Genomic DNA, 9,952 nt, shown 5'->3' on the forward strand with positions numbered 1-9,952 from the left:
TTCCCCTGTTTTTTATATTTAAGGAATCTGCGAATTCAGAGCCACAATTATGTCCTAATGACATTAATGTTGATTTTGTGGGCAAAGTATACAGTCTCATCTGAATGGTGTATACAGCATAATATAAATAGCTAAAGCAACGAATAAAAAATGAAATAACAAAGAAAGACTGTAGTAAGGTAATACAGAATAATGCTTCCTGCATGGCGACACATTAAAGGCTTAAACATGTCTACTTGTTAGTGTTTTGTGTTTTGTTGTAATGGCCATCTTCAGAAAGGAGACAGTCAAGAGAGCTGTTTTTGACTGTGGTGGTCTGTGTTACAGATACTGATATGAAGGTATTTGCAGCTTTTGTCAGGCACAGTGATACGTTTGCCTTGTACTTGCCGTTTCCTCTGGGTTCACCGGTTTCCTCCCCAGTCCAAAGACTGTGTGGATAGATGGATGAATCTATAAATGGATGGAGGTCAGGTCTGCTGGGTGGATGGATGGATGGATGGATGGAGGTCAGGTCTGCTGGGTGGATAGATGGATGGATGGAGGTCAGGTCTGCTGGGTGTGTAGATGGATGGATGACCGTCAGGTCTGCTGGGTGGATGGATAGATAGATGGATGGAGGTCAGGTCTGCTGTGTTGATGGATGGATGGATGGATGGATGGATGGATGGATGGGAGGTCAGGTCTGCTGTGTGGATGGATGGAGGTCAGGTCTGCTGGGTGGATAGATGAATGGATGGAGGTCAGGCCTGCTATGTGGATGGATGGAGGTCAGGTCTGCTGGGTGTATAGATGGATGGATGGATGGAGGTCAGGTCTGCTGGGTGGATGGATAGATGGATGGATGGAGGTCAGGTCTGCTGTGTGGATGGATGGATGGATGGAGGACAGGTCTGCTAGGTGGATAGATGGTTGGATGGAGGTCAGGTCTGCTGGGTGGGTGGATGGATGGCTGGATGGATGGAGGTCAGGTCTGCTGGGTGGATAGATGCTTTATCAGAATAATCAAGACAATTGTATTTTTCCCCCAAAAAAATGGAGAAAGGAAGGATTAATCTGTATAATTATCTGTATAATTATTTATATATTTATTATTATTATGTATGTATGTATGTATGTATGTGATGGTTGAAATGCTTTCAGTTGCAATTTGATTCACATTACAATTGTAAAACTTCATTCTTGCCCTATAAACATGACAGTATTCCCTGTAAGTACTTCCTATATGATTTCTTAGAACTGCTAAAGTCCTAACGTAGCTTTTTTTAGTTTTGACGTTAAATAGACACTCCAAATACATGCTTAACAGACTTTCTCCTCTGTCACCACCTCATTTCTTTTTTCTTTTCTTTTTCTTTTTTTTAAATGGTGGTCAGAGACAGGCTCAAAATAGCCAAAACAGGAAGCAGCCCACAGCAGACACAGCAGCAGAAGCAGAGAGAACTTCTGTGTGAGGCATCCGGAAACACATTTTTTTTTTTTTTTTTTTCTTTTTTTGAGCGAGATAGAGAAAGAGCTGTGTGTGCATGAAAATATACACTATAAAACACAGAAAGGAAGAAACATAATCAAGTTTTAAGTATTTAATTTCATACTTATACTTTTATACTACTTGCATTTTATACTTTATGTATACTGATGCACACTGATGGGGTGATGAGTCCTGGTGCGGGCTTTTGGTTTAGTGTTAGTAAGTTTGGACAAAGTGCTATGTAGCAATTTGGTGACACAAAGTGCTTGTTTCCTTCTCTCTCTCTCTCACTCTCTCTCTCTGTCTCACTCTCTGTCTCACTCTCTCTCTCTGTCTCACTCTCTCTCTGTCTCTCTCTCTGTCTCACTCTCTCTGTCTCTCTCTCTCTCTCTCTCTCTCTCTCTTTGTCTCTCTCTTTCTCTCTCTCTCTCTCTGTCTATCTCTCTCTGTCTCTCTCTTTCTCTGTCTCTCGCTCTCTCGCTTTCTGTCTCTCTCATGCTCTCTTTCACTTTGCCTCTCTCACTCTCTCTCTTTCTCCTTCTGTCACTCTTGTCTGTCTCTCTGTCTGTCTGTTGTTTTCTCTCTCTCTCTCTCTCTCTCTCTCTATCTATCTATCTATCTATCTATCTATCTTTCCGTCTCTCTGACAAACTATTATTGCATTTGTTTGAATTTTTACATACTCTTGGACACACACACACACACACACACAGGGTCTCCTGTAATTCTCTACTTGTTATTTAAATCTTGTCTAGACCGGTTTCAGACTGTATTTTATAACTCACTAAGACCCATTAACCAAGACAGGAGATGGCTGTACAGTGATGCTTTATTGATCTTTGAGTCCTGGTTCACCTAAATGTACAGCCTCCAGCAGCAAAGATTAAATATCTTATTGCACAGACTTGATAACAAGCAGGGTTACTTTTCTGTGGAGTTCAGCGACAGTCTGATTTTAGCCATCATTTGCATCACCGTTGTGATCACGGAACTGTGTATGACATCGGGCATCAGTGGGTTTGGTTTGTGTGTCTGTGTGGCCTCGCTCCTTCTCACTCCCTTGCTCCCTCACTTATTCTCACGTACATGGCTTTGCCTCACAGTTGACTGTACTTCAGTTCCTGGAAAAGTTGATGAAAAGGAAGTGACAAAGAGAAAGGTCAGACATTTTAGAGGCACGGTTGTTACTCTTCTGTTGCAACAGTCTCACTACGTTTTGTTCTAACTTGCAAGATTTTTGTCACTAACACTGAGGGTCCAGCTATCGGACAAGTTTGTGCAAAAACATGTGATCCATTTTAGATCAAATCCATTGGTGTGTTGTTTCAAAAGAAGAGATTAGACATGAGGACAATCTGATCTTTTGTACAAAGTAGTTAACATGGTCCGTATCTCTCACACACACACACACAGTGCAGAATCGTGAAAATTAAATATTCAAGCTATTGAACATTTACTTTCTTTGTTTTTGATATTTCAGAATTCTAAGATCTTATGTTTATTTCCAATTTTAAAAGTGAAAATAGTTTAAATACAAGCTCAGCCTTTTAGAGCCACAGTGTGTGTGTGAGACTGCCCTCTGTTGATAAACTGTTAATGTAGCAATCAAAGGAAACTGCAGCTTGACTTCATCCATTCTTCTGTATATACGACATCATTCAATGAAGTTCAATTTCAATTCAAAACAGTGGATATTGCCTCAAAGCAGCTTTACAGACATTAAAAAAATCGAATAAACATTACACGTTTAAAATTCAATACATACATATTTATTTATAATGAGCAAGACTGGCAACAGTGGCAAGGAAAAACTCCGTGTGAGAATATGAGGAAGAAACTTGAAGAGGAACCAGAGTCAAAAGGGAACCCAACCTCATCTGAATGACAGTAGAGAGTGTGATTATAAATAATGTACTTCTTACATATGTATATAGTCAAGTTCCTAAAGAGCTTGTAGGTCAGCCTGATTTCTTAGTTCATTATTGATCTAACACTCATTCCTTTCTGGTGAAACCTTCAAATGTTCAACCATGGAGATCCAGGGGCAAAAACTGAGCACTCAACAGCATGGCAGTGCCATAGTCTCCATGTGGTTCAGAAGTGCTACAGGAAATTAGAGCGAAATGTCTTCTCCACCTTCATCAGCCAGGCAGGAGGTTCGAAGAGTGTAGTGAAAACACCGAACTGTGTGATACGATGCAGTCCTAATTGTGCTGGTGATCTTTGTGTTCAGCACTACACAAAGGACGCGGACGGGCTTTGCACCAGACTCATCAAACCCAAGCTCATGGAGGGAACCGTGGCCGCGCAGGATGAGTTCTCCAGAAGTAAGAGCATATATCCCCCACTGATCCTCATCATTTACATGACTCACTCTCTCTCTCCCTCTCTCAATCTCTCTCTCTATATGTGTGTGTGTGTGTGTGTGTGTGTGTGTGTGTGTGAAGTGTGTTACATAGTAAAAGATTAATGACAGAAATAGTTTTGAGCTGTAACTAATGCACCGTTTGAGCAAAGGTTTTTGTCCCCTGTGCGTTTTGAATGGAAATTCATTACATTTCTTTTCACTAAGCTCTTTATCCTGGTCAGGGTCACTGTGGATATGGATCATATCTCGGGAACACTCAAGCCCTCAAGACTTCTGATCTTAATCAACCATTATATATTAGACAAATGGCAAGAGAAATGTTGAAATAACAAATTATTTGGAAAAATATCAATCTACCCTTTTTAAATCCAGACATGGTCTGTGTAGGCCACACTGCACTGACCCATGGGTATTTACTGAAGGGTGAAGAATTAAAAGAGGGCAATAGAGTAACACAGAAGAAAAAGCTGTAGATGGAATGGTGGCAGTGGTGGATCAAGTGGTTAAGGCTTTTGGTTGTTGATTGGAGGATCGGGGTTCAAGCCTCAGCTCTGCCAAGCTGCCACTGTTGGGCCCTTGAGCAAGGCCCTTAACCCTGTCTGGTGCAGGGGTGCTGCATCATGGCTGAACCTACGCTCTGACCCCCAACCTAAAAGTCGGCATATGTGAAGAAAGAATTTCTTTAGTAGATGTGACACGATAAACACTTCTTTCTCTTCTGATCACTATCCTGATCTGTGTTATGTAACGCTTATAAATCAGCAGAATACCGACCTTTAGAATCAGCAGAATAGCGATCTATACAAATCTCCTCTGTATTTCTGGTCACTTAAAAATAACTGATTTCTGAGACTGTGGATTGGAACTGCCAAATATTTCTCCCAGTTCCTTTATATTGATTAGCCAGAAGAATCTGTGTAAGATTTACTGGATAAGACGGACAGCTTAGGCTTCCTGCTTCTCCGTCCTGCAGCTGACACAATGCAGTATTAGGAGCTCTGTATAGCACTACATGCTAAAAGTGTGCTCCTGTTACATATGTAAAAAGAAACACGCAGTTTCATAGCTGTGTTGTTTTGGTTTATTGCTGGTAGCCGTAGTCACACTTCCTCATCCTGTTTCTGTTGCACAGGTGGATGGTCTCTGAACCTTAAGGAACTGAAACTCATTCATACTATTGGAAAGGGTGAATTTGGAGGTAAGTTTCACATTATTGTATCTTTAGCTCCATCTCTTTAAGCGTATTCAATTCGTCTTACCCAAAATGGCCGCTTAGCTTTAACAACATCTGATGATCTATCGTTTATCAGGTTTATTTATCATTCATCAATTCCTGATGCGAATCTAATATGATGCTTGAACAGTTTGGGGAGATAAAAAAAAACTAAAAATAAAATATATATGCAGTGTAACTTACTTCTCTTTAAAGATAAGATTAGCATATTGCTTTGAGGTTTTTTTAATCATCCAGTGAATGACGTGACACGTTTTGCTCAGATGTCATGGTGGCGGATTACCGAGGCACGAAGGTAGCTGTGAAGTGCATCAAGCATGACGCCACAGCACAAGCCTTCATCGCAGAGGCATCGGTCATGACGTAAGTTATCTGACTTTGATTACTTGTTGATGAAATCGCCATGTTCAAGTTGAAGCTTGATTTGTGACCTACAAAGAGACACAGAGTCGTATTCTTTGTAGTGAGATACTGCAGAGTAGAAGTGAGAGTAGCGATGATGATGGTGATTAGATAAGTCATCTGTTCTTAAAGTGCACTGCATGTTGATATCCACTCTGCAGTTATCCTGGACCTTCTAAAATCGTTTTTGTGCCGTGTTTATAGCAATTAAACTGTCTGAAATATTCAATCGGCTCTGTACCTTTTTTTGTGTGTGTGTAGGCAACTGCGACACAATAATCTGGTGCAGCTGTTGGGAGTGATCGTGGAGGAGAAAGGCAGCTTGTTCATCGTCACAGAGTACATGGCTAAGGTCAGTTACATGAACAGCATTTATCCAGGACTGAATACATGACAGATCTCTAATCTGATTGGTCAGCTGCCTTGATTCATTTTCCTTGAACAGAAAAAAGCGTAGCTGCAATTCTAATCACAGGTTTATGTGAAAAAAAAAGGTTATTTTTTAAAAAAAAAAAAAAAAAAAAGCACATTGATGGGATGAAGTTTTTTATGAAGACAACTTTCATGGAAGGAGACGCCAGGGTCAGTGCTTTGTGATGAGAGGAGAGACTTTGAATTTCAATTTGTGTTCAATGTGTGTCCGTCTGAGGTTCTCAAGTACAAGTGGTTGAATAGTTGTAGGATTTATTTGGAATTTCTGTAACCAGCAGATGAGGGATTGAGCCAAGAAGGTCAATGTCACAGCAAGGTCAGATGGCTGAAATAGTTTTTCTGCAATCGCTTCCTTCCTGCTTGTCTTCCAGAGATGTATCTTAAACGTTCATGTTAAGGATCTCAACGGCATTCACTAAATTCCAGGGGTTACGTTACCATGACGTAAAGTGGGCGTGTTTCCGGAGGTCTTGGAAAAACGCCGTCTTTCAAAAAAAAGAGAGCATACTACGAAGGACAAAACAGTCATACAGGTAGATTTATTTTAGAAAAAAAATAAACAACCAAAAAGTATGGTTATGGTTAGGGTTAGGGTTAGATTATCAAATAGGCCATGCCTACCTGATGACGCAATATCTGTTACGCTGTTCTGAAATCCCTGGAAATAAGTGCATCCCGGATCTCAACACCAATTTTCTGGCCATCTTGGATTTTTTTTTTTTTACAGGTCTGTCTGTCGATTGGAGAGACAGACAGACAATCGGTCTATTTGACTCTGTCTATCTGTCTGTCCATCAGTTGGAAGGAAGTTCTTGTTAGTAGAGTATCTCATAAGTGAGTTATTTTGTTGTAACAGCACTTTTTTGGATTTTATCACTCTGGATGTAGAAGGACCTCATTTTCTCAGCTTCAGAATTACAGCATGGTTTTTCATGTTTAATGGGTTCGATAAGTAACATGCTGTGTTTGCTGATTTTCATATGGACTCTCATTATATTAGTGTTGTGCATATCTGCTTTCAGATGACACACATTTCTAAAGCTTTTAGGTTAAAAGAAGTATCTTTTAAAGATTACAGTCACGTCTATGTGCAACTTAGACACGATTATTTACTAAACTGAACAGTACACAAACCTAAAAGATGGCTACACTAATACACAATGATTGTGTCTGCAGGGGAGCCTGGTAGACTATCTCCGCTCCAGAGGACGCTCTGTTATCGGAGGTGACTGTTTGATCAAGTTCTCCATGTGAGTTTTTAATCTGGTCTGGTAGAAGCAAGTTTCCAGTTCTTATGCATCCCATCTGTAGCCTGTTTTAAGAAGTTTGTCACATTGATCTGTGCTGACAAAAGAATAAAAAAAGCCTGTTTATTTTTGCAGTATTCATATATGATCAGGCATAAGCTGAAAATTATTATTATTATTATTACTCTTTATATCTAAAGTAAAAAACTGAGATTACTTACTGTTATTTGGATTAAATGCTTTATCTTGGCTTCTCTGTGCAGCGATGTGTGTGAGGCCATGGAATATCTGGAGGGAAACAACTTCGTCCACAGAGATCTGGCAGCTCGAAACGTTTTAGTCTCTGACGACAACATCGCTAAAGTGAGTGATTTCGGTTTGACCAAGGAGGCATCGTCCACCCAGGATACAGCCAAGCTGCCCATCAAATGGACATCTCCTGAAGCCCTGAGAGAAAAGGTAGTGCGCGTGTGTCTGTCTGTGCATGTATGTCTGTTTGTGTCTGTGTCTGTTCATGTGTATGTGTCTGGCGTCTGTCTGTGTCTGTGCGTCTGTCTGTGTCTGTGTGTCTGTCTGTGTCTGTGCCTGTGTCTGTGTGCGTGTGTCTCGGACTGTGTGTGCGTCTGTCTCGGACTGTGGGTGCGTCTGTCTAAATAGGCATATAAACAGCAGACATCTGTTATGAAGACCACAGCTAACTTGAGTTAATGTGTGTGTGTGTGTGTGTGTGTGTGTGTGTGTGTGTGTGTACAGAAATTCTCCACTAAGTCAGATGTATGGAGCTATGGAATTTTGCTCTGGGAGATCTATTCCTTTGGCCGTGTACCATACCCAAGAATTGTGAGTTGTCTGTTATTTCATCCAGTATTTTTTCAGTAAAAATAAAGGAAACAACCACAGGAAAGTCTTCAGGCCTTGAAGCCTTGCAATTTCTCAGTAACATCATGACTTAATTTCTTTTTGTCTCAATACCCTCAAGAGAGATAAAAAGAGGAGAGAGCTGGTTTCTGCTGTGGTACATGAATGATTTACACCCTGTGTAAAGTGTAACTTTCGAACTTTTTTAAAGAATGACACTGTATGCATTGTGTCTGTGTGTAAAGGATAAATAGTTTTGGCAAGTTGCTCTGGACATCAGAGTAGCGATGCATCGTACTACATGCTGTTGGTTAGTTATATTCATTAAATATTACACAAATTGGACAAAATAAACCTGAACTGTTAACACATGGTAGTGTCCAACAGGGGGCACACTAGTCCACAATTTGTAGGTTTGTCTTCTGCTGCTGATGATTTATTTATTGACTTATTTATATTTTTTTTAAACCTCAAACAGAATAGAGTTGCACAGCTTGAACACACATTAAAATGTATCTGCCTTGTCGCAGCCTCTGAAAGACGTGGTGCCACGTGTGGAAAAAGGTTACAAGATGGACGCCCCAGACGGCTGTCCCCCCGCCGTGTACGACATCATGAAGCAGTGCTGGACTTTGGAGCCGGCGATGCGACCAAGCTTCAAAGCGTTGAGAGAGAACCTGCAGCTCATCTTAGATAAAGAGCTTTTCCTGTAAGAGCAAGGACACAGAGACGGACTAACTCAGAGTGAGAGAGTGAGCGCACGGGGGACTGTACTGAACTGTATACAAACACACACACTCCCAAACACACTGTCATCACACACTTGAAAAAGAAGAGACATCAAAAATAATAAGTATGGCCAATTTGTTTTACTGATCCCCTTTTTTTTTTCTTTTTTTTTTTCTTTTCTTTTGCTGTGCCTTCATGATTTGTTTTATAGAATCAGAGAGGCTGGCCTTCTCTTGTTCATTTGACTTTTTTTCTTTTTTTTTTTAATTTATAATAATTTAACCGTCTTTATCCTTTTATGACCTGTTTGTCTTTATCTTTTATTTCACCGTTTCACCATCTTTTACAGTCTCCCCTGATACTTAAATACTTTTTTACTCTGCTAAGTCATGCTCCCTCAGTGCAGTGTCGTAAACACCCATTCCCCTTTAAGCCGCACGTTCACATGACCCTGGGTTTGTGTGGATGTGCAAGCATACGTGTGTGTATTCCTCTGTGGATGCTGTGTTTCCAGAGCACTGGACACTCTTCCCTGTCCCTAAGCTGTTGCTGTTAAATATTAGTTTTTATTATTCAGTGTTTATGTTTTTAATGTCGTTCATTTGGTTGAAATATAGGTCTCATTCTTAAACTTTGGGAAAGACAGAACTTGAAACATGTGTGAATTCTCATGGTGGGAGGTAAAACGGGAAGGGATTTGCTGATTTACATTTTCGAATCCATTGGGGAAAAAAAAGCATTTTGTTTGTAAAATGTAAGAAGACAGTGGGGAAAGAAAATATAAAGATGAAAATATAAAGTTGTCTCACTGTATAAGAGTCTGAAGTTTTTGATTTTGTTGAAAATTTTGTTGCACTTGTTTTTAGTAATATATTTAAACTCCTAACCTTCCATTTGATCTGCACTGAGCAGGTAAAGGAACAATGTAAATTAATATTGTTTTATAATATAAATATAATTATTAAGTAAATATATGAAGTGTCCTGAAGAAAAATGGTCACAATTCACGAAGGATTTGAGCAATGAGTTAACATCATGGTTCTAAATGAACAATAGCTTGTGTCTTCTGTCCACAAATATAAACCTAGCAGATAGAGATTTGGCTGAAACACATGAAACAGCATTATTTAACCTCTGAGCCATCATCTGAACATTCAAAGTTCCATCAAATTATCATTCAAAACTATAGATAAATATATTTTTTATTTATT

The 9,952-nt window shown here is 39.8% G+C and overlaps 1 protein-coding gene across 4 annotated transcripts in view; it reads left to right on the plus strand.

Moving 5' to 3' along the window:
* Nucleotides 1-9,557, plus strand: part of csk (C-terminal Src kinase) — a 31,677-nt gene extending 22,120 nt beyond the window's left edge. For all 4 annotated transcript variants that reach the window (XM_060885077.1, XM_060885075.1, XM_060885074.1 and 1 more), the window contains 8 exons: nucleotides 3,705-3,798; nucleotides 4,972-5,037; nucleotides 5,337-5,436; nucleotides 5,737-5,827; nucleotides 7,084-7,157; nucleotides 7,418-7,613; nucleotides 7,908-7,994; nucleotides 8,543-9,557. In XM_060885077.1, the coding sequence (XP_060741060.1) occupies nucleotides 3,705-3,798; nucleotides 4,972-5,037; nucleotides 5,337-5,436; nucleotides 5,737-5,827; nucleotides 7,084-7,157; nucleotides 7,418-7,613; nucleotides 7,908-7,994; nucleotides 8,543-8,725 (891 nt within the window). In that variant the 3' untranslated portion in view covers nucleotides 8,726-9,557. The remainder of the gene's footprint in view (nucleotides 1-3,704; nucleotides 3,799-4,971; nucleotides 5,038-5,336; nucleotides 5,437-5,736; nucleotides 5,828-7,083; nucleotides 7,158-7,417; nucleotides 7,614-7,907; nucleotides 7,995-8,542) is intronic.
* The last annotated feature ends 395 nt before the right edge of the window (nucleotides 9,558-9,952 follow it).

The sequence above is a fragment of the Tachysurus vachellii genome, chromosome 13 (assembly GCF_030014155.1).
Source record: "Tachysurus vachellii isolate PV-2020 chromosome 13, HZAU_Pvac_v1, whole genome shotgun sequence".
NCBI lineage: Eukaryota > Metazoa > Chordata > Actinopteri > Siluriformes > Bagridae > Tachysurus > Tachysurus vachellii.